The following is a 25115-nucleotide window of genomic DNA, read 5'->3' as shown; positions in this document are numbered from 1 at the left end:
CCCCGATTAGCCGTCCCTACTTAGACGCAGGCATATAAACACTCATCTCAAACCCATTCGTAAACGGCAGCGTCATATTCCTGAATCCGCTCTCAGGATCCCTTAAGTAACCCAGTAAATCCGCATACCCCTTCGCACCGGAGATCGTATTATCAGTGAGCACCACAGCCCCAGGTCGAAAGTGTGGCTGGACAAGTTTGAGCGTTGGGAGGGCCAGCGGCGACCAGACTGCATCCATTTAGAAAACGCTCTCTCAAGTGGTAAGGAGGAGGAAAGGCAGGAAGGAAAGAAGAACTTACTATCAAGCAACAACAAATCCACCCCGTAACTCGGTAAGTTGCTCTTCAGCGTCTCGAGCAAATCACCCACCCGCAAATCAATTTGGTCGCCAACAACCTTCCCACATTGAGCCCAATAACCCTTCGCAACATCGGCCTTGGAAACTTCCTTCTCCGTCGCGATGACGGTCCCGGATCTCCCAGTAAGGGACTTAACCTTACCCACCGCGAGGGCTAGGTAAATCGTGCTTACGCCAAAGGATGTTCCTGCCTCGATGACGTTCGTTGCCGACATGGCTGTGATGAGCTGGTATGTGAAGGCGCATTTGTCGGCGTCGAGGGCGATGAATTTGTCGAGCATGAGGGCGTCGAAGGCATTGCGGGCTGAGGATGAAGATTCCGAGGTCTCGTTTGAGAGGTTGTTGTTTAGATCGGCTACGAGGTCGGTGGAGAAGATCTTTCCGCCGCTTGAGGGCTTGGAGAGGGTGGCTTCTTGCTCGAGGGACCGTTTGTGGAGCGTGTCGAGGAGGGTGAGGATGTGCTGGGGCGCATCGATGGGGTTTGGGGTTGGGGTTGTCATGGTGCCTGGGTTTGTATAGAAGTAGAGCATGCGGAGTGGGGTGTTTAAACGAAGTGAAGTGAGGTTCTGATATGGTTGCTTGCTTTAAGGCCAAGCTTGAAGCTAGAAATGCTGAGCGGTGGGTCTACTCCAGGCTCCAGATGTAATCATGCAAGATGTGAGTCATGCCTCCGAACTACTGGAGAACCTGAGGTTGCAGAGTGAGTACTTCGTGTTCAAGCTCCGCAATACCCGCTAGCCACCTGGCAAGTTACACACGCCTGGTGATGATCAGTAGTCAAGCCTGCGGAAGTGAGCGGCTCACACGAGGCCACTCCCGATTAGCCGCGGGGAGGGCTGGATAGGCAGAAAGAATACCCTATCCACAGCCCCTCGGATATTATTCCGGACTATTTGATATATCTTCCCTTCTGCTTCTTCGACTCACTTTCTTTCCTTGCATTTGTGTATTACTCGTCCCTCGAAATCGTGCCGCTGTCTTTGACTATGGTACGATACGAGTATACATAATACTGCGGTGGCTCGTGTGTGCGACACTCATGAAGCAAACCACTCAACCATCTGGGTCCCCGGTTGATAGGGGAGGAAGATGATGTTGTTGATTCCCACTTCTTTTAAACCTTTTTTTTGGTTTTTTTTGTACACGAGTCTGATTCACCGCAAATGTGCTGCAGTGGTTGGCATTGCGCTTGACGGCAACAAGCCTGCGCTTCAAACCTCCGGGATGCAGGATTTACGGTGGCTATTGATGTATGAGACCTTGTCGCTCAACGGGTGCATTGATTGGCACGAGATGGCCATTGGATTCAGCTCAGAGAATTTGTGCGGTGACTGCACGACAAAGACGCCCTGTCAGTCGAAGGATATCACTGATGTTATAGAGGCTATTTATGGGCTTACTTGCCTGAAGTTCGATGCTGTGCGTGCGGCAGATGACTAGAGGAGAGGATCAAAGCAGAGACTGTTATTATGTCGGAGGCTGGAAAAAGGCATTGGGAGAGAAGGAGTGAGCAAACGGTGACCATCTTCCCCGTTACCTGACGCAGGGGACAACCAGGCAACCATCGACGACCATCGAGAACATCTCACTATCACCACCCCCACCTCAACGTTCTCATACCTTTTCTCCCGGCCGAGTCTATGATCTGGGGCTGTTGAATCTGCCTGACAGGGATGCAGCAGCGGCCAATTCATTACTCGAAACTCCAGACCGGGTGGGTAGTACTCAACGCATCCCGATCACACCCGAGCCCAGCATTGTGTTATCTGTCAATTCATCCTTCGCGATTGCGCCATTACGGCCGAAAGCTGGCCAGTCCAGTCTCTTCGCTTTGGCCTGCGACCTGCGAGTCATTCGTACGGGACCAGACACGGCTCGCTGCCACAACAGCAAATCTCGTCCTGTGTCTTTGTGCTCCCTTCGCGCGGGGAAGGCTCTAAATGGCAAAGCCGGCAGGTACTTCTAATCCCGGTCTCGGCACACCTCAGCAAAACCAATCGAAGGCGACGGAACGTTGATTGCCAGGACACCAAGAAAGGCCTCTTGACTAGGGGATGCATCCTCTTGTAAGATGCATTGTTGAATAAGTCGGCTTTATGACCATGTGCGGCTAACAGTTACGTACCATTATTTAGTTTAGAGCCGTTGAGAGAAGTCCCCATGTGGACTTTCCCCAGATTCCTTCCCCGGGGAGTTCTTGGCTCCGCTGCTATGGAGTATCTCCGAATGGCTCGAACGCTCCTCTCTCTATGCCAAGGACATCATTCAAATAATGCGGATCCCACTTCTGGAGCCGAATTGAAAATACGCCGGACAGGATGCGATTTCAAAAATCCCGCATGATAGGTTTTTGCTTGGCGACATCGTGTTTTCGTGGTTCCAAGACGACGGGCACATTTGGCATCAGCCACAAAGCAAAGCAAAGTTAATTCATCAGAGGGGACCAAGGAGAGGATATAGCTTGTTGGCGGAGGTAACTTCCCCCTTTATCGGACATGTTGTGTCCGCATGGCTTTATTTCGGGCTGGCCGTCAGCCAAGCACGTCAACGAGGCTGTGCGCTCTTGGAAAGGTCGAGATCGCCTTTCTTGGTTCCATACAACCTTCGAGAGCTCTGCGTCCTTCCCCTCCTCAAGAGCCTACTTCACCCGAAGTCGTATATTGACTGGCCGGACCCGCTCAAGACTTGCTGGGCATGGCGACAGTTGGACCCTTACGTTTCATTGGGTGTCGTTCGCTTGCGTCTGAATCTTGAGCCTAGTATCTCGAAGAGTCTGACTGAACTGGGGCAAATCGCTTTCATGCGGGGTGACATGTCCGGGGCAAGCGAGACACCCCTGCTAGTCGGGATTCTGTCGCGAGAGCACAGATAGTAGAAAGGAAGCGAGGGGGAAAAGATATAAAGAGCCAGCCTCTCAGACAGACCCGAGGAGAGGCGCGATATTCAATCGCTTTCTGATCGTTCTTTGCCTTCTTCTTCCTCTCTCTATTCAATTGCGACACCATGTCTGAGAAAAAGATCTCGCCAGAAATCGGTGACGAAAAGCCTGAGGCTTTGCACCGCGAAGATACCATCGAGCAGGAAAAAGAGAAGCAGCAGGATGTTACTGACTACTCTGGAGCACACAAGAAGACCGACCCTGTTGAGATTCGGTTGGTGCGCAAACTCGATATCTGGATTATGCCCATACTCTGGTTGATGTATTGGCTGAACTACCTCGATCGAAATGCCATTGCCCTGGCCAGGCTGAACGACTTGGAAGAGGATCTGAATCTCTCCTCGTCCCAGTACCAGACCTGCGTCTCTATCCTGTTTGTTGGATACATCTTGGGGCAGGTTCCAAGCAGTAAGGATTTCCCGTGTGACCAAGGAGCAGGCTAGGACTGACTCGAAACAGATATGTTGATCACCCGCATAAGGCCCTCATGGTACATGTCTATCGCAATGGGTGCATGGGCTGTAGTCAGTGCGCTCACTGCTCTGGCCAAAGGCTACACTGGGCTTGTACTAGTCCGTTTCTTCCTTGGTATCACAGAAGCTCCGTACTACCCCGGCGCCTTGTACATGCTTTCTATTTTCTACACTCGAAAAGAGATCGCAACCCGCATCTCCGTCCTCTATACCGGCAACATCCTCGCCACGGCCTTTGCCGGCCTCATCGCTGCCGGCGTCTTCGAGGGTATGGACGACCTCGCTGGTATCGCCGGCTGGCAATGGCTCTTTATTCTCCAGGGCGCCGTCACCTTCGTCGTTGCCGTTGGTGCTGTTTTTGTATTACCCGACGACCCTCTCAACACGCGATGGCTCACTGAGGACGAACGCCAACTCGCTCATGCACGCATCCTTGCTGACACCGTTGGTGCCCGCCACCAGACAAGCACCTTCAGCGGGGTAAAGGAGGCCGCCCGCGATCCTCGCATCTGGCTGTTTGCTTTTATGCAGCACATGCACCTTGCGGCCAATGGGTTCAAGAACTTCTTCCCCACCGCTGTTGAGACTCTCGGCTTCAACACGACAATTACACTTGTTCTTACGTGCCCACCGTACCTCATTGCAGGCATTATCTCGGTTTTCTGGTCCTGGAGCTCTGGTCGCTTCAATGAACGGACCTGGCATATTACCGCGGCCAAGGCCGTTGCAATTTTCGGTTTCGTGCTTGGTTGCGCAACACTGAATACCGGCGCTCGATATTTTGCTATGTGTGTGTTTGCAATTGGAACCTATGCTGGTATATTCTCCTCTAGTTCTTGCCGATACAGGGCTAACCAAAACTCTATAGTCAACTCCATCGTCCTGGGTTGGGTCTCGAGTACATGCGGTCAAACAAAAGAGAAAAAAGCATCGGCCCTAGCCATCGTCAACACCTGCGCCAATATCTCCTTCATTTGGACTCCGGTATATTTCCTTTCCATCTTCTCGCTGAACTTCCCATAACAGAGAAATAAATATCTGGTGTTAACACAATCTTTGCAGTATCTCTGGCCAACCTCCGACGAACCTCGTTACACGATTGCAATGTCGTCCAGCGCTGCATTCTCGTTTGCTACTGCCGCCGGTGCCTGGGTCATGAGGTTTTGGCTTATGCGCATGAACCGGAAAATCAGGCAGAGTAATGATGAGTCGGTGCTTTACTATGCTTACTAGGCGGTTATCCTGTTCTATCTCTTAGTGGGATTGGTTGGTTATGCTTATGATATATGATTAGGTCTAGGACTGGAAGAGATCTTATTAGTATCTCTTATCATGGAGGAGTTACAATTGTTATGAGACTATGACAGCATAATCTATGGAGAAATGAAAACACCTCTGTGAAGAAATTTTCGAGAAGGACAAGACATGGTCGAAACTGTAAATGACATTCACGTATGACATTAGATACTATTGGAGAAATGTCTCCGAAGCGGACAACTATAATATCAGACACCTGAGCGACGAACACCCCGAAGGGAAAAACCCTCTTCGTGACCAGCACCCCAAACCCGAAGTACCCAACACCAAGAAGTAAAAAACCCCCAGAAGTATCCATCCACACCCTTTAGTAAACGACACAAAACACACAAAAGAGAAAAAGGACATGCATCAACCAACAGAAACACCATCTAAACCCAATAACCAAACCATAACTCAATCGACACAAAACCAGTTCAACAAAATACACAACTCAAGCCATATCAAACCCCCTCACCATCCCAATGCGACTGATAAACGGACCATCAGGTCTGAAGCTGATATCGAGTCCGGCCAAGCGTCGTCCGGAACAAAAGCAGGCCGGGCCATTGCTATCGTTATCAACAAGGACCGGGGACGGTACGTACTCTACACCGGGAGCTTTGACGCCTAGGGTTAGGACGTGTTCGAGATTGGTGGTGAACTGGGACAGATGCCGTTAGTATGCTTCTGACATTGGACTGGAGCGGAAGAGGGAGATGCAAAGAGGTAGGTAGTGTAGTCAACTCTAAAATGCAAGCGGAACAAATCTGGCGGGAAAAAAATGATGAGGACCATATTCACCTGCATCACTTTATAAGCGCTATTTCCAGATTTAGGCGTGTCGATAGTGATCCGGACGATTTTCTCGCTTTTGCTGGTATCGAAGTGAATACGGTGTTCCGGCTTCTCAGAACAAACAGACTCATGGTTTCTTGGGTCTCCGACGTATTGCTGGGACTGGTCTGCAAACTGGAACAAAAGCCCTCCGAATGGTTCCTGCTCACCACGAGGGTAGAACGCGCGAATGAAATGGAGCTGTGTCTGGAGTGAGACGTACACAGTATTAGTGGTCTGAACATGAGATAAGAAATCGCGCTTGAAGACCCGGCCGGCATTGTTGACGAGTACTTGTGCATCCCTAGCGCGTATTCTATCATGAATCGCCTGACAACAGTTCCAGATGCGACGATTATTCTTCAATGCGAACCATTTAGGCTGGCTGGGCCTGAGAAATAGTCCGTCCGGCGGCGGCTTGGAAGCTTTATCGAGCGAATCTATGAGATCATAGTAATTGATTGGATGATGTTCTGGAACCCTCGCCAACATTTGAGGAATTTCAGTGCCACGGATCCAGCGATGATGCTCAAGCCGAGATTTCCAGAAGCCGTTGGGGAGGGACCGAGCTGTGGTGTTAAAGCTGGGACTTGCGATGGAAAGATTGATCACGCTCGTGGACGGGAGAAGCTCTAGGATCATGTGGCGGATCTCTAGGGGGAAACCTCCGAAGCAATCTTGGGGACGAGTGCGTGATTTCTCGGGTCCCCAGATAGGGCTGCCTTGTTTGATGACTTTGGCGCGGGTTGCGTGGTTGATGAATTGGCGGAATTTGATTTGTTTTAAGGGATTCGTGACGAGCCACTGTATGGGAGAGACAGACAGATTTATTTAGCCAGGCTTCAACACAGGGGCGACATAATCCCGCATATTGTGCGCCATTTCAGGTTGTGTAGGGTAGGGTAGGCATACCTCAGCTCCGGCCTGCGCCCTCCACCCAGCTCGAGTTTGCCATTCATCAGAGCCACCGTATGACCTGGGGTCCTTCCAGTCGATCATGTTGATACCTTCCTCCTTTGGTGAAGCTTTCATGGTATCAAAGAGGGTTTCTAGTCGCAGTGGTTGGTCTGCAGGTGCAGAGGTGCGAAGGATCTGGAAGCAGGCATCGTGTACAAGGAATCCGTCTGCGCTCGGATTCGAATGAGCTGCGGCAAAACCGTTGAACTTCAGTCCTCGTGTGTCACTATACTTTCCCTACCTGTTGTATGAGCAAAACGACGCCAAAGGTTGTTCGAGCGATATACTCACAGTTTTGGTTACGAAAACAGACCATTCACCTTCTGATATGGGGTATCCCCTTTGACCTGGCTTCTTCATTCCGATCAAAACGACACCATCAAGCCACTGATCTAAAACTCAGCCTTTGTTGCAAGATAGCCTATTTAAAGAAAGAGCCACTTACTTTTACATCCCCCTCTGGGAGATCCCAACTGATGTAGCCAAATTGAGTTGCGCACTCGGAATCGTGGTAGGCAGGGTCCATGCCTCCCGGATCGTCTTCTTCGTCGAAATCGCTATCCAGCTCAAAATAGTCCCTACAGTCACATACATCATCCCAAAGACGAGTACGAGAATCGCTTTTGGCGGCCATAGAAGCTCTCCGTAGATTCAGGGAGTTCAGAGGACCTCCGCAGATATTGCAGTATGAGGGACCCCCATCGCTGGCCATGGTTGCTGAAAAGTCTGGCGTTGTGGGAGAAGGAAGGAAGAGCCGTCGAGACGAGGGAGGAGGGGGGTCGCTTTAAGCTTGAGGTGGACATTGGGTGGAAGAAAATTCTGGTGTGAGTGAATGATGTGGAGTGCATGACTAGTCGTCTCTTCAGTAGAGCTAGTGTTGTTGTTGTGGTTTTGTTCACTGGGGATGTAGCCAGATGTGTTACTGCTGGGAGCACAAGTCAGGAACTTGGAAGTGAATAAAACGTCGATAACGCAGGTTTCCTATACAAAGCTTGGAAATCTCTTACCTACAGATGTATCAATGATATGCCCTTGAGTCTAGGCATCACGATCGCACTGTCTCAGAATGCTGGTAGGTAGGACGTTGTAGTATGACTCAAGAAGGGCGAATATAAGAGATAAGCATCACTTTATGTGTGAATGAGACACCTCCAGGCTCCGGGTCGTATCTTCTACATCTGGACCGGAGCTCTAACACGCCGCCAAAGGAAAGAGCAACCAAGGCCGATATGAGCCGTTGCTCAGGAGAAAGTTATATTGATCTCTACATAAAGTCCTTGAGCTCGTGCTTAGGGACCAAACTCTCGTGGACGCCTCGCTCTGATTCAGCAGCCGACTTCCACGACCATGCCTTATCCTTGACGGGTCCATTCGAAACTCCCCCAAGAACATTGATCACATATTTTCCTACCGTAGGCAGGAACTTGTAGAAGTGAAACGAGCCCCCAACACCGAAGTATAAGTTCTCTAACTTGGGATTGGGATGCCGAGTGATCAGTGGATGTTGACTCGCAGTAATCGAGTCCCAGCAGAGACGATAGTAGTCTGGCTTTCGACCATTCTCCAAAAGTGGTGGAAGGCGAGCACGGACAGCATCAATGGAGTCCTCTTGGAGCCCTCTTGGTGCGTTGAGCTGATCTTCAACTGGGACGGAGATCTCATGGCCGCATGCGGTCTTGACCGTGTTCTTAAAGGAGGTCGTGCTGGTAAACTTCAAGATCCCAGTGGCTGTGGGGGGAATCACCTCGCCTGTGAATGTTAGCATAGTGAATTGTGGAAGAGTGGAGAGCGCCATCACCATGCCTTGTTCGCCATAAACAAGCACCGGAAGCTTCGAGTATGTCTCCTTCTCCTCCTCAGAGAGCTGGAAATGAGCCACGCAGACACCCGCAGCAGAGACTTGCCGCTCGACACGATCAGCATGCGCGATATTCAAAGCATCTTCTAGCTCAGACATGAGCTTGCTCGTCCAGGCACCAGTCGCCAGCAAAACCTTGTCTGCGCGGAGCACAGTCCCGGCCATAGTTTCCACGCCCTGCAGACCACCTTCACCAAGAACAAGACGCCTCGCTTCTCCCACCTCATACCTAATCCCAATCTTGATAGCCTCCTGCAGTAGAACCTGCAACGCCAACCCCGCATCAACCCACCCCGCCAACTGATTGAAATAGTACGACCCAAACGGACTACAATCTGTCCTCTGCAACACCCCGCCCCATGCCCTCCTCACCTCCTCCTCACCCATATCAACAAGAACACAATCGTGATTAGTCGCTTTGAAGTTCTCCCTAATCCGCCTCGGAACAACGCTCCCCTTCTCATCCATCGCAATCCACCCAGACTGATGATAAACCCCCGCATCGCGAAGCGCCGGAATATTCTTCCAAGCTTCAATCGCTTCAAAGCCTAATTCCATATACAGCGAGCTGGAATAGTCCGCGCGGATGATCTTGTTTATATCTGCCGATGCGGCTAACGTGTTGGATGGAGGGGCAGCGCGGTCTAGCAGGATTATACGGGAGGGGTCTGAGACGCGCTGCGCGAGGTGGTAGGCTGTGCTGACGCCGAAGATGCCGGCGCCGACTATGAGGATTGTCTCTTGGTTGTTTCCTTGAGCCATGAGGGTGTCTGGCTTTGCGGTGTTTGGCGAGTGAGGTTGAGATGGTTGGTGGAGAGTGATCACCGACGTGCTGGTCTTATTAATAGCAGTGGGGAATTGGAGACGATAGCGAGCGATTGGAGACAAAACTGGACGTATGTAGACGAATAAATAATAGATAGTATGCGTTCAGCTCAAGTTCGGCTCATGTATTTATCTAGTGAGATGAAGAGTCGGGTTGGCTGTCATGGATGGAAAGGTTGTGATGAGGTTGTAGAGAAGGTTGGTAGCCTTCAGTCGGTTCCCCTCTCGCTTTTCCCCAACACGACTAGTGTTTTGTATGTACAATGCTACTGGTAATAAAAGATACTAGAATATTAGTCAATGGAATCTACTTGGAACCAAAATCCTAACTTAATGCAAGCCATGGCTCCTTGGAAGTTAATGAAGATGACTTAGCACACGACTTTTCCGGAATATGACGACGCTTTCATTCAATTTTCTGGCGTCTCAATACTCTCCTGCCAGTTCACATCGCAAACCTCATCAGAATCGACATGGCTACCTACGTCCACCTCAACTCCACCTGTATACTCGAGCAAGCGCTACTGCTTAAATACCAGCAACCCCCGCATATTCCTAGGGGCGCCAACCATGACCCAGGACAAGCACCGATCCAGCCCCCAGACGGAATGCAAATTGGAAGCGGAGAATTCAGACAGATACAAGTGTGGTTACACGAGATGTTCCCTAAGTGGTGGCCATTACCGCATGAAGAGTTCAATCAACACGTCGCTTCCATTCGCGAAGCAGTTCACAATGCATGCCACGCCATGGATTACGGATATCTGGACGAAATACGTGCCTTCTTCATGCATCTGCAGCCTCTGGTTGACCACTTCTTCGCCAATGAGGGATATTCGAGGCGCCAGGGGATCCCACGAGGGGACGACGATCGTGATAGTCAGAGTATGGATCTGGATCTGAGCCATAACACGCAGACCACGGTGCAGGTTGAGGAGATGGAGATGGATATCGATAACGACGATGAGATGAACAACGCGAGCTACTTTCATGCTCTTGCCATGCTTTTTTCCCGGACTTTACCTCTGGAGCAACGGGGATCTAGGAAGAAGGTGCAGAGGAGACAAGTAGAAGGAGATTGTGCAATCTGCCTTAGCCCACTCAAAGGTTGCGAAAAATGCATGTTGTCTGATGGCTGTGCGTGCGAATTAAGCGTCGATTGTCCCACTGGAAAGATCGAAATCAGCATTCAGTCTGGTCATGACTATGATGATGACGGTTTGGGCGATCAGCTGGTATGGTGTAAAGCTTTTTGTGGAATTAATTACCATGCCGAATGCTTTGACGGATGGATTGATCAGTTCAAAATCATGCAAGAAGTCAAGACGATGGATATATTGAGCCCTCTGCGATTGTTTCTAGTATCTGTCCTTTGGCATCAGGGTGTCGCTTTTGAAAGCCTCAAATAGCGATCCTACAACTTTTCAGATATAGCCGTCGTGGGAAATTGTGCTCTCTTTTCGAAGACATATGAGAAGCTCAGATTCTTAGTATCAACCACTATAGTCGAGCTCCTTTTGTCGCCGCTTGGTGTAGCCACTTTCCAATAGCCACGATTAAGCCGTCAATTTCTTCTTTCGTGTTCTCTGCGTGCAAGCATACCCGGACGCGCTCTTTGCCTTCTGGAACAGTAGGCGGCATTATTGCACGGACAGTGTATCCCTCCTGTTGACAGAAGCTGGCGAGCTGGCGGGGAAACCGGCTGCGAAGTGAAAATATGGGTGAGTTTGAGAAATGGTCAATCTCAATGACTGAGTTCCAGGAGGTGGAACTGTCCAGCTGGGTCCGAAAGTAGACAATCAATTGCGCGAGTTTACATTGTAGCTGCAAAACTAGTCAGTATTCCTCTGGGTGATAATTGCTCGCATACTTGGATTGCCGTACCTGCTTAGTCTCCCCTTCAACAAGGAGGTCATAGGCAGCACGTATCGAAGCGAGGAAAGGAAAGCCCAAGGCGGTAGTATATATCAGGCTGCGAGCGTAGTTGATCAGGTAATCTCTGGTATCCGGACAACAAAGTACAATTGCTGGAAGAGGTGATTAGAATCATGATTCTAAAAGTTATACAAAGTACTTACCACCGTGACTAGCCAACGCCTTGCCAAACGTATGCGTTCGGACAAACATACGGTCTTCTAAGCTCATATCCTGGACGACACCAGAACCACGTGGGCCAAATACGCCAGTTGCATGAGCCTCATCCACAATGAAGTACCCATTCTTCTTAGGTAGCAGCCGATCCACAATTTCAACGAAATCGCGGATAGGCGCAACATCGCCGTCCATGCTGTAGACGGATTCGATAGCAATAAAGACATTCCGGTGTCCCCCGCAGAGCCGGGGGTCTGCATTGATTTCTGCCTGTAGCACTGCTTCCAGCCCGTCAGGGGAACTGTGGGGGAATTTGACACGCTTTCCCGCTCGTGAGAGTCGCATGCCTTCATGCGCACTTGCATGGATGAGCTCATCGTACAAGATCAGGTCACCCTGCTGAGGAACGCTTGAAAAGACGCCGACATTTGCATCGTAACCGGAGTTGAACAAGAGACCACTGGGCGCATTGTGAAAGGAAGCGATAAAGTCTTCCAGCTCCTCGACATATGCTGAATTGCCGTCTAGAAGGCGAGATCCCCCACTAGCAAACGGGTACAATGGCGGTGCTCGTCGAAGATGATCCAAAAACCGCGTTCGAAAAGCTGGCGATGTTGACAAAGACAGAAAATCGTTTGAGGAAAAGTCCACAGAAGATGATGGTAGAACCGTGAGTCTTCTACGGGACTGTTTGTGTTCCCGTTGACGCAGTGCCTTGCGCATTGAGTCACGGAGGCATGTTGGAGATGACTCGCCCATCTGGTTGAATCAAGTCGCAAACTTGTAGAGGCAGATCGAGAAATCCAGCAGAAGCAGTCAAACAAGATAGAAGCAAAATCGCTGACCAATATTTTGCACCGGTCAAAGTTTCAATCGTGGCAACAACGCCTTATGTGATCCAAAAGACAAACCGAATCTCGCAGACTATAAAATAATGTCAACTAATATCGCCAACCAGAGTAAGCGAACATCGGAGACAGATTTCTGTGCCTGAACCCAGTGAATTTTGACTTTCAACCGCACGTCAAAGAGTCAATCCGGCGGGGTTTATTCTGTTCTAGTCTGTTGGGATCAACCGGTGGAGAATGGAACCGGAGGGACTCCCTGGAGAATGTGTGGCTGGGCAAGTTGAGCAACTGTCGTCGCCCCGGGTCCGGCAAGACTCAACTCTGGGGACCTCGGTCTGCTGCTGTCCGCCTCCTGCAGGCTGCTAGAACAGGGCTTGATCGCTTCGTTCCTCGGTGAAAAGTAGCCTAGGTCATCAGCCTAGTCCAGATCTCGTTCGTCACCTTCGTCAACTCATTTCGGTCGCATGTTGGACCGGCGATTTCCGCGACGTCAATTGTTCTAGTTTTGGCTCTATGATGCAGTTAAGCTCTTAGCACCCTGGTGTTTGCTCTTAAAGCCGAGACCTATCATCATGGCGCCCGTTGGTGCCGCGCTTTGGCGCTCTCTCCGCGCCCACCAGGTATACGGTGCCAACACAGATGTCGGGAAAACCATTGTTTCAACAATCCTTTGTAATGCTGTGAATCGTCGAAAACTCAAGGAAAGATCGGCTTTCCTGAAGCCTGTGTCAACGGGACCGTTGGATGAAGCGGATGACAGGTGAGGTCGCTTGCCTTGGAGGGAAAGGAGAGAACGTTCAGTTAACCCCGTGACCTCAGGCATCTGCAACGACACGCTCCCAACACCTTGACGAAATGTCTTTACCAGTTCGATGAGCCTGTCAGTCCGCATATCGCGGCTCAGCAGAAGACCTTGAAGGTACGAAATTCGTTCTGTGTATCTTCATCTGCTGATTTAATAGATCCCCCAAGACGACGAAATCCTCTCTTCTGTTCACAGGACTCTTTCCGACTGGGCTGACAACGGGGTCAATTTCGCTCTAGTAGAAACAGCTGGTGGTGTTCATTCACCAGGTCCCAATGGGAACTCCCAGGCTGACCTCTACCGACCTCTTCGCTTGCCGATCATCCTGGTCGCTGACTCTCGCCTTGGAGGGATCTCATCATCAATCTCAGCCTACGAGTCTCTATTGATGCGAGGCTACGATGTACACTCTGTGCTTCTATTCAAGGATGACTACTACCAAAACCACGAGTACCTGGGTAATTACTTCCGGGGCAAAAGCATACCGCTTCTTCCATTGACTGCACCGCCCGCACGCCCAAAGGATCAAACGCCGGACTCGCAGGCTCGAGACCTGGAAGCATTAGACAGGTACTACGGCGATATTGCGCAAACAACGGATGTGGCATCACTCTTGGATGAGCTGGCTCTCGAGAACCAGCAACGGATTGATTCTCTCGATGAGATGGCGAGCCGGGCACAAAAGATGATCTGGTATCCTTTCACACAGCATCACGGCATGGAGCTAAAGGATATTACTCCGATTGATTCTGCGTACGATGACTTCTTCCAGACCTACAACTCTTCCGAAGGTCTGGAAAAAAAGCTTCAAGCGACATTTGACGGGTCAGCGTCATGGTGGACACAGGGGCTTGGCCACGGTAACCCCGATCTTGCTCTCTCGGCTGCTTACGCAGCAGGTCGTTACGGACATGTTATGTTTCCGGGAAACATTCATGAACCGGCTTTGAAGTTGGCGGAGACACTGTTGGAAACTGTTGGCAATCCTCGTCTCCAGAAGGTCTTCTACACGGACAATGGCAGTACCGGCATGGAAGTTGCTCTCAAGATGGCCCTTCGCGCTGCTTGTGATCGCTATGGCTGGGATGCGAGCCAGGAGAAAATTAATATCTTGGGCCTCAAGGGGAGCTACCACGGCGATACTATTGGTGTGATGGATTGCTCAGAGCCCTCAACCTATAACCAACGAGTTGAGTGGTATAGAGGGCGTGGCTATTGGTTTGACTTCCCCCTGGTGAAAATGTCACAGGGTGTCTGGAATGTTGAGGTTCCGGCAGAGTTGCAGGGGTCACTCGGGGGAACTCAGGAATTCTCATCGTTGGATGCGGTCTTTGACTTGGAAAGCAGAGTCCGCTCGGACGTTGGAGCACGTTACAAAAAGTACATTCTAAACACCATTGAGTACCTCGTCTCCCAACAAGGGATGAAATTCGGAGCTCTTATCATGGAGCCCATCATCTTGGGAGCCGGTGGAATGTTGTTCTGGTCAGTATGAACCCCACGAAGTACGGAGTAATGACTAACGAACACTCCTACAGCGACCCGTTGTTCCAGCGATGTCTTGCAGATGTCGTCCGTGGAAGCCCGCAGCTGTTTGACCAAGGCAAGCCTACAGGACCGTATCCACAAACTGACCTCTCATGGTCCGGCCTTCCAGTCGTCTTTGATGAGGTTTTCACCGGTCTCTACCGCCTCGGTCGCAAATCCTCTGCATCATTCCTTGGAATCAACTCAGACATTGCTGTCAACGCAAAACTTCTCACTGGAGGACTGGTACCGCTTTGCACTACGCTAGCAAGCAACGAGATCTTCGATGCCTTTACGAGCCCGGAGAAGAGAGATGCACTCTTACATGGGCACAGCTATACCGCACATACGGTTGGATGCCAAGTCGCTGTCGATTCCCTCAGGACAATGAACAATATGGAGGAGAATGGGTCCTGGGACCAGTTCAAGAACGATTGGAAACAACCTCACGCTAAAGATGGCTCTCCAGTCCCACCCGGAGAGGTCTGGAGCGTTTGGTCCCATGGGCTCGTCCGCGATCTTTCCCACGCAGGATGTGTCGATGGCGTCTTTGCCATCGGTTCTGTCCTCAGCATCTCTCTGAAGGACGCGCAGGGTGCAGGTGAGTCTCCAAAATATTTTTCCCACGCCGATTCCAGCCGGCTAACATGTGATACCTCCACTGAATAGGCTACACATCCACTGCGGCTAAGGGACTTCAGACAAAGTTAGCCGCTGGCGGGCCGCGATTTAACGTCCATTCCCGTGTCCTTGGGAATGTGCTTTACTTGATGTCGAGCGTGACCTCGAAGCAGGAGACACTGCGAACGATTGAGGGCATTCTGCGCGATGCCCTTCTGTAGCCAGCATCAGCATACGTCAATGAATACTCCGTACTCCGTATAAAAGTCATGAATCACGTTGTATTCTCACCGACCGCCGGTGTACATCGGTCGGGCGGAACGCAGTCTTGATCGTTCCAGCCGTTGCCTCCGAGATTCAATTATGTTCACCGAATCTGCACAAAGTGCGGATCAGTAGATAGTCAAGGTGGGGCAGTTAATAGAGATCAGCTCAAACCTTGGTAACTGTGTTCCGGACCTCGAAGCTCCGAAGCATGCTTGTCAAATCCCCGCCATTCGTCAGGCCTCAGGAACCAGTTGCCAAATCCTCGGCTGTCTTTAGTGCGTCTCCCGCGGATCCGCGATTAAGCACAAATTCGCGTCTTTCTACGGGCAAATCAGAGTCGCGAAGAAATAAGATCAGGCACTTTGATTATCTGAGTGGTCGGATCACTGCTCCATAGGGCAACAAATGGCCCACTTGCGAGAGGCTTCACTGTTTGCGGTGTTGAACCAGCGTTGGGGTCAACACTCTTCCGGCGGAACAAGAGCTCATCGGCGTCTATGTTCTGCAACAATTGAGCGACAGATTGTCAGGTGAGCGGGGTCCCCGGCTCTGCTTGTCAATTGCTAATCTCCTGGCACAATAATAACCAGTCCTATCCAACAGCTCTGTCCTCGTCTCGAGACTCCGATGACGACTTGCTTTCCCGCGGGTTCGCTCAGTTGTTCCCTGCCACTGTGACTCTTGGCCCATGCTCCTTCCTTCCCCTCCCGCCGCATTTGCTTGATCGCCCCTCGCTGTTTCCGCTGTGACCAACTGCTACTCACTACTACACCACAACGATGTCCGTCTCATTCTCGCGGTCCCTTCCCAGGGCCCTTTTCACCAGGTCATATGGTACCGTTCAGTCATCCCCCTCTGCCGCTGCATTTGCCAGCAGAATCCCGCCGGCTCTGGCTGAGGCTACTGCTGCCACTGCCCCGCGCACCAACTGGACTCGCGATGAAGTCCAGCAGATTTACAAGACGCCCTTGAACCAATTGACCTATGCTGCTGTACGTTACTTACTATATTTCCCTATCGTCCTGATTCCCTCTATACCTCCAATGTGCTGACTAGCCTGTTTAGGCAGCTGTCCACCGTCGTTTCCATGACCCCGCCGCTATCCAAATGTGCACATTAATGAACATCAAGACCGGAGGATGCAGCGAGGATTGCTCATACTGTGCTCAGTCGTCCCGATACAGTACCGGTCTGAAGGCTACGAAAATGAGCCCTGTTGATGACGTTCTTGAGAAGGCCAGGATTGCCAAAGCAAATGGAAGCACCCGTTTCTGTATGGGAGCCGCTTGGCGTGACATGCGAGGTCGCAAGACAAGTCTGAAAAATGTCAAGCAAATGGTATCTGGCGTCCGGGAGATGGGAATGGAAGTCTGCGTCACGCTGGGCATGATCGATGAGAACCAGGCCAAAGAGCTGAAAGATGCTGGCCTGACGGCTTACAACCACAACTTGGACACATCCCGCGAATTTTACCCTACGATTATCACCACCCGATCGTACGATGAGCGCTTGAAGACTCTATCTCACGTCCGAGATGCAGGTATCAACGTCTGCTCAGGTGGTATCCTGGGTCTTGGTGAAGCCGACTCTGACCGCATTGGTCTTCTCCACACTGTTTCCTCGCTGCCCTCACACCCGGAATCTTTCCCCGTGAACGCTTTGGTCCCCATTCCTGGAACTCCTCTCGGAGATAAGAAAATGATCTCGTTTGATAAGCTTCTCCGCACTGTCGCAACGGCCCGAATCGTTCTTCCCGCTACCATTGTTCGCCTCGCTGCGGGCCGCATTTCGCTCTCAGAAGAGCAGCAGGTCCAATGCTTCATGGCTGGTGCGAACGCTGTCTTTACTGGAGAGAAGATGCTGACGACTGATTGCAACGGCTGGGACGAAGATCGCGCTATGTTTGAGAAATGGGGCTTTTACCCAATGAAGAGCTTTGAGAAGGAAAGCAATGTCGTCTCTCCCCAGCAACAGATTGACTCTGTCGCACAGGAGTCCGAGAAGTCCTACCCTGCGCCGGCTGCAGGAGCCCTATGATAGGGCTGCAAAGGGTTACCCCTCCCCCGAAAGCCCAGGTTGATCTGCTATTTCCCCGTTCATGATTGATACAGGCGCGCTAGAGCGTTGCTAGAACCAATACAACAACATCCGCTTCAATTAAATGTCTCCATCGGCATGTAGCTATATCCTCCGTCACCTTGGCAAGAATCATGCGTGCAACTTGGACGTACAATTATTCTCCGTAAAGCTGTTGCCTGGATGATCCCACATCTACTCCATCTTGTCCCTGGTCTACATAAACCCGTTATGACCTCTGCTTCCTTTTGCCTGCCATGAAGTGATCTGATGACCGCGATCTCTCAAGGACTTCGACACCAGTGACACCTTGATTCCTACTTCTTATACCACCTCTCCCATGTTTGTTCATCCCACTGCGCTCTACTGGAAGTTTCGGGCGGAGCAACTGACCGTGGGGTGCCACGGTTTCGTCGAGTTTTCATCTAGGTAGTCGTGATGCTATTGGTCCAGGAAAATCACGCATACAACCCAGCGTGGAGTATATGAGGCTTCAATTTCCTGCTTCAGCTGTTTGTTTCCACTTTTCCCATCTATCTACTGGACGATTATTTCTCTCAGATTCCGCCTTTGGCAATTATGATGCCATTGGCTCAGGGAAATCGCGCACACTTCATCCTGGGGATATAGTTTCACTCTCCCTCTCGAGCTGTTGCGCAGCTTCCTTGTCTCGTCAAAGACTTTCCTTCCAATTCCTACGACTATGGATAAAGTGCGCTACAGAACATGAAGAACTTCAGGGTCAAATATTCGTGAAATTTGCGCAACATCATTATTATGTCCAGCGTCAGGTCATCAATCTATGTCCAACAGTCATCAACGTGTTGAAAGGCAAACAAGAAGAAAAGGTTTTGAGGCCCTCAAATCGTTCAAGGCCATCCAGAACGTATGGCTCTCAACCGCGCGCGGCGAGAGTGAGCTGTGAGAACAGCGAACTTTTGCAATTGATTGCTTGCATGGCGTCGCCATCTGAGTGATTGGTACAGCAGCTGCTTCTGAGAGCAGAGGCAATCATGCAGCGCTCATACTATGGACTGTTCCATCTTGAAATCACCAGTCGCCTGGGTGTCAGAGCGGCTCATGGTCGTGTAGCGGCTAAAGTCCTGGGGCCCACGGTAGGTATCGCCCTTGTCCTTGTTGCGAACAGCTGCGCGTCGGAAATAGATGCGCTTGCACCACTTCCAGAGCTCCACGCCGGCGAAGAAGAGAATTGCTTCCACGATGACAACACCCCATTCCCATGAGATACCAGTGTGCTTGAAGACAACATCGTTGATGACAGGGATGTAAAGAGCGGGGAATGTCGTGACGAAGCCGAGCATAACACCGCAGAAGAGGAACTTATTGCGCCAGACATCGTGCATCCACTGGGTGAGATATCTCTTGGAACCGGGCTGCATGCGGAAGAAACTACGACGCATGTTGATCATCTCCCAAGCCAAGAAGAGGGCAAACCAAGTCATACAGACGAAAGTGGTGGCACGAGCGCGGAATACAGTGTCACACTCCGGGGTGTAGTTCGCATTGCAGCCAGAGGCAAGGTTTCCGTCACCCCAGACGTATAGAACCATCGAGAAAGCCGTCAGACAGAGAGCAGCCATCCAGACACCGTATACGAGCGTGTCGACAATGATCTCCCATGTGAAAATACCTTGTTTCTATGTGCTGTTAGCGCGGATTCGAGAGTTCATGCAAGGGGTTGATACGTACGCTTTGCGGGGGCCGGTCCATAATATCAGGAGCAGCAATCTCCATTCCCAATCCCATATCAGGCATTCCGGAGGTAATCATGATAATCCAGAGAATCTCAACGGGAGCAATAGGGAACACCGATTGTCCATTTTCGTCCTTGAACACGAGACCGATCAAGAGGGTGAGCGCCAGACCGACGTTTTCTGCGAGAAGATGTAGAACGAATTTCTGGATGTTGTCGAAAATTCGGCGACCCTCCTCAATACCGTTGATGATAGAGGCAAAGTTGTCGTCAGTCAGCACCAGCTCGGAAGCATCCTTGGCTACATCAGAGCCCGCCTCTCCCATTGCGATACCAACATCTGCCCGCTTCAGAGACGGGGAGTCATTGACACCATCACCGGTCATGGCTGCGTAGCGGCCACGGCGGTGCAGAGCATCAATCATACGGACCTTGGTGTTGGGCGCGCATCGAGCGATCACGAGAGGAAGGGTCGGCAGATCATCGATTTCATCGTCTGTTAGTTTGTCGAATTGACTCGCAGTCATGACCATGGCATCGGCGACGTCCTTTGCAAGTTTGTCCATATCGGAGGGAATGATGCCGACCTGCATCGCGATAGCTCGTGCAGTACCAGGGTGATCACCAGTGACCATGTGAACGGAGATTCCAGCCCGGTAACACTCTTCGATGGCACCGGCTGTCTCGGGTCGAGGCGGGTCATACAGACCGACCAGTCCATAGAAAACAAGGTCCTTTTCCACTTGGTCACGGGGGGGTACCTCTTCCCCGCTGGCAATGTGGGTGTCGTCCTCTCGACCAGCCAAGCACAAAACTCGAAGGCCTTCCTTCGCAAGAGCTTCCATGTTTTGAATAATCTGGTTCTGGATGTCATCGCTCATCAGAACTGGCTCTTCACCAGCAGTCCAGAGGACTGACGTGCATGATTCGACCACACGTTCCACGGCACCCTTGGTGAAGACCATCTGGCGACGTCCTCCCTTTTCGGAGTCATCATCACGAGCGAAGATCACCGACATTTTCTTGACGGAGGAGTCGAAAGGGTATTCGGCCTTTTGACGCCAGATCGGCTTCTCGCCCTTTGTCCAGCGTTCACGGCCCCAGTTGAAGCGGGAGGCAAAGACCTGAATTGCGATATCGGTTGGTTCACCACGAGCCTGCCATTCATTGCCTTCGGACTTGTGCACAACGGCGAGGTTGGCCAACGAGGCTACATTGAGGTAATCTTCCAAAACTTTGTTGTCCTTAATCAGGTCAGTCGGGTTTGCAGGTTCGCCCTGTACGTCACGCTCAAGCTTGACCGGAGCATCGGACAAAAGACTGAGGTCGCCCTCGGTAGGGTCCAGCGGGTTACTGGAAGCTCCGACTGAGTAAGTTCCCAATGATGGAATCCACGCCCTTTTGGCGACCATCTTTCCTTGGGTAAGCGTTCCAGTCTTGTCTGAGCATATGTTAGTCACAGCACCAAGGGCTTCCAGGGAATCAAGCCTCCGGACAATGACATGTCTCTCAACCATTTGCTTTGTGCCCACCGCCATCGTGATGGTCAACACCACAACCAAGCAGGCCGGAATCATCGCAAGGCCAGTGGCGACTGCATAAATGATGACCTCCTTGTCATTGCGCATTTCATTGGCACCCATGACAACAATCGCAAATACAACTGCAATACCAAAGAGCAGCAAGGCGAGCTTGGAAAGCTTGCGTTGAAGAGGAGTTCCGACGTTGATACCCAAAAATCTGCCGACAGCATCGGTAGCAGTCAAAGTCCAGGCCTGCACATACCACCGCTTCTTGGTCTCGCCTTTGGGGCCGCGCTTAACTGGGCGTTTCCTAGAGTCACTGGCACGAAGGGCCGCAGCGATAGCACCAATTTCGGTCTTCATTCCGGTACCAACGACGACTCCACGAGCTCGTCCACGAGTGACAGTCGAAGAGCTGTATGCGATGTTGAGGCGGTCTCCAGGTCCGGTGTCTTCGTCGAAAATTGAATCGACCTCTTTCTGCACGGGCAAGGATTCGCCAGTCAATAGCGCTTCATCGGTTTCAAAGTTCATAGCATCCACAAGCCTGGACATGTTAGTATTATCCTTTATTTTTGGATGGGCTGCCTACCTAACATCAGCCGGGACAGTGTCACCGACTTTGAGTTCAATCATGTCTCCTGGGACGATTTCGGTAGCGGGAATAGTGTTTGTTTTTCCGTCGCGTGTAGCGACACCGGTGGGCGAACTCAGGCTTCGGAGGGAGTCCATGGTCTTTTCTGCGGCGTAGTCCTGGTACACGCCCACCACAATGTTGAGTGCAATGACGGCGCCGATGACACCACCTTCAATCCATGACTGAATACCAAAACTGACAGCCATCGCAATAATAAGGACCTAAACGCGATATCAAGATATTAGTCAACCAAGTCAAAGGCGGGCATAAGGTTTGGGGGGCAAGAAGCGGGGAAATCTGTTCCGAAGGGAAAAAATCAAGAGACAAAGAACTAACCAGCATCATTGCATTCGCAATCTGTCTAATGACGATTTTCGCAAGCGAAACTCCTTCACCACCTTCCAGCTCGTTAGGTCCAAACAGTTCCAGCCGCTTCTTTGCTTCGGCAATGGAGAGACCCTCCTCCGAGTTCACCTTGAGCTCACGCAAGATGTCTTCATATGAGAGGGCGTGAGCCGGCTTAGACAAGGGCTGGACGTGCCCCGTCTGTTCGTTCTTCTCACCCATGTCGTTGATGTAGTAGGTCAGGTGTGTTGTGTTGTTGTTGTGATGTGTTTCTACTATGGTGCTTTCTTTTAGGGAGGCTCCATATAGATCGTGTCATCCAGTGAATGTGAGTCCATACACAAGAAGGACTTGGTCCGAGTCGATGTTGATTGACTGAAGATCTGGATTCTAGGTTCTATCTTTCGAAGAAATGTTCTAAAACGTGGGCAATGGCACACTATTTAACTCTTCATCGGTTATGACGACAGCTACAAAAGTCGGCCTGGGGCGTTATAGACCTCCACCATCAAACCCTCCAGACCCGGATCTGAGCGATGCCAAGCGCCTATCAGACACGCCAGGCCTTGGTATCTTGGCCGACCACCCAGGGTTGGAGACCGAGTCGATTGAGTTGAGTGAAGCCGACGATGACGCATTCGACCCGAGCGAGCCACGTGAGGGTCACTGGTGCTTGGCGAGTTTGCCTCTAAGCGAACCAGCGGCGAATACACGCTCTGCGCCGCCCGCGATTGGTCGATAGCGCCCATGGCCCCAGCGGAGCGCCAAGCGCACAATCCGGAGCGCGGGAGACTTGGCGGTTGGCGCACGCTGCGAGCGTTTGGCGCCTAGGATTGGTTCTCTTGGACGCAACTTGGCAGGCTGCAGCCCTGAGGGGCTTGAGAGGTGGGTGGCAAGGCTATAAACAGCCCAGTGGCCGCTTCAAAATGGCCCTGCATCCCAGCCAGAACCTCCGTGAATGGTTGTCACCCCCCACTATAGTGATCCCCAGGCGTCTCACATCGCCAGTCTCGACCCGTCAGATGTGAATGCATTATTCGCAGTCTGGCCGATTTATCCGACCAAACCCCCCACGTTGCATTGCGCCTTATCATTGGATATGTGGATTTGCTAGTTTCAGACGTTTTCGTATCCGCACCCCGTCGTCCTCCGGACTAGGGCAGGCACGATGGCGGGCAATCCGACCAGCAAGAATCTGATCGCCGTCGTTATTGGAGCCGTGCTCCTATTCGGCGCCATTAGCGTAATTCCGATGTACGTTTCTGCTTTCCTATCTCCAGGCTAATTCACCCCGTCTGTCCCTCCCCCACCATCAAAATGAATCCTGATGCCCACCCATGCGCACACCCCTGCTGTACCGCAGAATATTCCATGGAATTCGATTCCTGCGCAACAACACTCTCGGGACTGATCACACCATTCATTCACGCTACCCCTGTCCCAGAAGCACGCGACTACTAACCAGATCAAACATGCAGCGTCATTATGCGACGGCACCGTCGCAGGGCAGCAGAGCGACATGCCAACGAACTCCGCGCTCTCCAAGTCAACGGCAGCATGCGACAAGTGACCGTTCGAAGATGGCTGGACCAGCAAACAAGGTCTGACAACCTTGAGCAATACGCAGGCGAATCATGGTAAGCCGATTATCGCCCATGCCCTCATCCTTTCATCGTCTCATCGTCTCTCTCTTTGAGTCTTTCCCTTCTCTGCCGGCCCCAGAACAAGATGCGGGGACAGGGCTGGATTTAGTGCGTCTTGGCGTGCCTCCGGCCTCATTGATCCCCCTCCTTCTCATCCTTCCCATCCTTCCCAGCGCTGATCTCACGCCAACCGAGCAAAAATGAGTTAATGATTTCTTCCAGCCCCATTTGCCTTTCATCTCTCCTCCCTGTCGAGCCGTCTGCCTTATCGCTATCCAGCTCCACCATAAACACTCCAACTCCGGGTCAACCGACACGGCCTGAAGCAGCGCACATATTATCACCTTCACATCACAATCTCCATCCCGATCTCGATACCTGCAGACCTCCAACACCCTCGCAGAGGCAAACAAACAATGACGGCCTCAGTCCGAGTCCGAGCCCGAGCTTAGGCCGAGGCCCTAACACCCTCGAAACAAGATCGAACACCCGGGGTTCGCTCAGCGGCGTGCTGATCCTCACTCGATGCAATCATGCGTTCCACACGGCCTGTCTTGCATCATGGTTTCAGTATCGCCAGTACAGATGCCCAATCTGTGCGGACGTGCTCTTTGCCGAGTAGTTGGATTATCGCTATCACCCCCACACATTAGTTAGTCTACTAGCATACTGAATGAAATGGCCCGGGCTGCACTGGACTGCGCTGGGCTGGTCCCAGCCTTAGCCTTGGCATTTGTCCATATTACGTTTTCTTTCTCTTTGCTGTGGTCATAGTACTGGTCAGTAGGAATATAGGCACCTTTTCAAGCTCATGGATGTTTCATGTCGTCAGTCTGTGGATCAATAGATCACCCTCTACACCGACCTCTGAGCTCTTTGTCAAGAAACAGACCACCTCTCCCTGACCCGGTGCCCGAATTTCACCTTCCACCCTCCGAGTCCGAGTTCTAGTTCTAGGCAGCCAAGAAAGCGACCCATGGATAACGACATCATCCGGTCCTGAACCCCACAGTTCCGGACTGCGGGCTGGCCTATAACATAATCGGCTGGGTGGCCGTCGATTAAGTTAACTTTCAAAGAAATGCGAGAGCAGTGTAGTTGTGTTTTGCGTTGATTCTAACTCTGGTTCCGACTTCCGTGCTCTAAGGAAATAGTGGGCTATTCTTAGGTTTTGCTCTGGGGATTAAGATTAATTCAATAATAGGACGGGCGAATGTTTGGCCGTTGGGATTGTCGATGGTTGCCGAGGCGGTCTTACCTATCTTCCCCGACTTGCCTAGTCCAGCCCTGCCATGGCCCGTTCTGCCTTGCCGTCCAGACCCAGACCGGCCGGGGGAGGCTGGTTTGTGCGTGGGGTTGCTGAATGCTGATTCAGATTTTTCAGGACGTGCATGTCATTGCCATTGTTTAAACTCCGGGAACAGGGGTGGAATGGGGTTGTTTGTTTAAGCCTGGTTCGTGCGCGCTGCAGAAGTA

General features: G+C 51.4%; 10 protein-coding genes across 10 annotated transcripts; 5 read left to right on the top strand and 5 right to left on the bottom strand.

Annotated features, from left to right (window-relative positions):
* Positions 1–16: 16 nt before the first annotated feature.
* On the bottom strand, positions 17–858 carry BDV17DRAFT_292532 (O-methyltransferase; the record flags this gene model as incomplete). The annotated part of the gene is made up of 2 exons (XM_073762387.1): positions 17–228; positions 300–858. The coding sequence occupies 2 exons, from the start codon at positions 856–858 to the stop codon at positions 17–19; spliced, it is 771 nt and encodes a 256-aa protein (XP_073614366.1).
* A 2503-nt stretch (positions 859–3361) lies between these two features.
* On the top strand, positions 3362–5002 carry BDV17DRAFT_282598 (major facilitator superfamily domain-containing protein; the record flags this gene model as incomplete). The annotated part of the gene is made up of 4 exons (XM_073760227.1): positions 3362–3704; positions 3756–4586; positions 4638–4753; positions 4832–5002. 4 exons carry the CDS (start codon positions 3362–3364, stop codon positions 5000–5002), a joined length of 1461 nt encoding a protein of 486 aa, XP_073614365.1.
* Positions 5003–5701: 699 nt separating this feature from the next.
* On the bottom strand, positions 5702–7571 carry BDV17DRAFT_292530 (uncharacterized protein; the record flags this gene model as incomplete). The annotated part of the gene is made up of 4 exons (XM_073762386.1): positions 5702–6706; positions 6815–7096; positions 7151–7246; positions 7305–7571. 4 exons carry the CDS (start codon positions 7569–7571, stop codon positions 5702–5704), a joined length of 1650 nt encoding a protein of 549 aa, XP_073614364.1.
* A 552-nt stretch (positions 7572–8123) lies between these two features.
* BDV17DRAFT_282597 (NAD(P)/FAD-dependent oxidoreductase) lies at positions 8124–9479 on the bottom strand (the record flags this gene model as incomplete). Its single annotated transcript, XM_073760226.1, has 2 exons — positions 8124–8608; positions 8663–9479. 2 exons carry the CDS (start codon positions 9477–9479, stop codon positions 8124–8126), a joined length of 1302 nt encoding a protein of 433 aa, XP_073614363.1.
* Positions 9480–10015: 536 nt separating this feature from the next.
* Positions 10016–10694, top strand: BDV17DRAFT_292528 (uncharacterized protein; the record flags this gene model as incomplete). Its single annotated transcript, XM_073762385.1, has 2 exons — positions 10016–10594; positions 10650–10694. 2 exons carry the CDS (start codon positions 10016–10018, stop codon positions 10692–10694), a joined length of 624 nt encoding a protein of 207 aa, XP_073614362.1.
* A 302-nt stretch (positions 10695–10996) lies between these two features.
* BDV17DRAFT_124673 (aminotransferase class I/II-fold pyridoxal phosphate-dependent enzyme) lies at positions 10997–12692 on the bottom strand. Its single transcript, XM_073754060.1, has 3 exons — positions 11621–12692; positions 11427–11569; positions 10997–11366 (listed from the first exon to the last, which is right to left on the bottom strand). The coding sequence occupies exons 1-3, from the start codon at positions 12390–12392 to the stop codon at positions 11043–11045; spliced, it is 1239 nt and encodes a 412-aa protein (XP_073614361.1). The 5' UTR covers positions 12393–12692; the 3' UTR covers positions 10997–11042.
* Positions 12693–12723: 31 nt separating this feature from the next.
* bioDA (adenosylmethionine-8-amino-7-oxononanoate aminotransferase) lies at positions 12724–15767 on the top strand. Its single transcript, XM_073754059.1, has 5 exons — positions 12724–13241; positions 13301–13400; positions 13444–14771; positions 14825–15414; positions 15483–15767. Exons 1-5 carry the CDS (start codon positions 13054–13056, stop codon positions 15653–15655), a joined length of 2379 nt encoding a protein of 792 aa, XP_073614360.1. The 5' UTR covers positions 12724–13053; the 3' UTR covers positions 15656–15767.
* Positions 15768–16319: 552 nt separating this feature from the next.
* Positions 16320–17871, top strand: BDV17DRAFT_124592 (biotin synthase). Its single transcript, XM_073754058.1, has 2 exons — positions 16320–16693; positions 16767–17871. Exons 1-2 carry the CDS (start codon positions 16481–16483, stop codon positions 17736–17738), a joined length of 1185 nt encoding a protein of 394 aa, XP_073614359.1. The 5' UTR covers positions 16320–16480; the 3' UTR covers positions 17739–17871.
* A 928-nt stretch (positions 17872–18799) lies between these two features.
* On the bottom strand, positions 18800–22218 carry BDV17DRAFT_282593 (cation-translocating P-type ATPase; the record flags this gene model as incomplete). Its single annotated transcript, XM_073760225.1, has 4 exons — positions 18800–19435; positions 19488–21561; positions 21607–21872; positions 21988–22218. 4 exons carry the CDS (start codon positions 22216–22218, stop codon positions 18800–18802), a joined length of 3207 nt encoding a protein of 1068 aa, XP_073614358.1.
* Positions 22219–23164: 946 nt separating this feature from the next.
* BDV17DRAFT_292523 (uncharacterized protein) lies at positions 23165–23637 on the top strand (the record flags this gene model as incomplete). The annotated part of the gene is made up of 2 exons (XM_073762384.1): positions 23165–23250; positions 23475–23637. 2 exons carry the CDS (start codon positions 23165–23167, stop codon positions 23635–23637), a joined length of 249 nt encoding a protein of 82 aa, XP_073614357.1.
* Positions 23638–25115: the final 1478 nt, after the last annotated feature.

Source organism: Aspergillus undulatus, assembly GCF_047715775.1.
Source record: "Aspergillus undulatus strain CBS 261.88 unplaced genomic scaffold BDV17scaffold_33, whole genome shotgun sequence".
Taxonomy (NCBI): domain Eukaryota; kingdom Fungi; phylum Ascomycota; class Eurotiomycetes; order Eurotiales; family Aspergillaceae; genus Aspergillus; species Aspergillus undulatus.
Note: the sequence above shows the minus strand (reverse complement) of the source record. Positions and strands in the feature narration are given on the sequence as shown.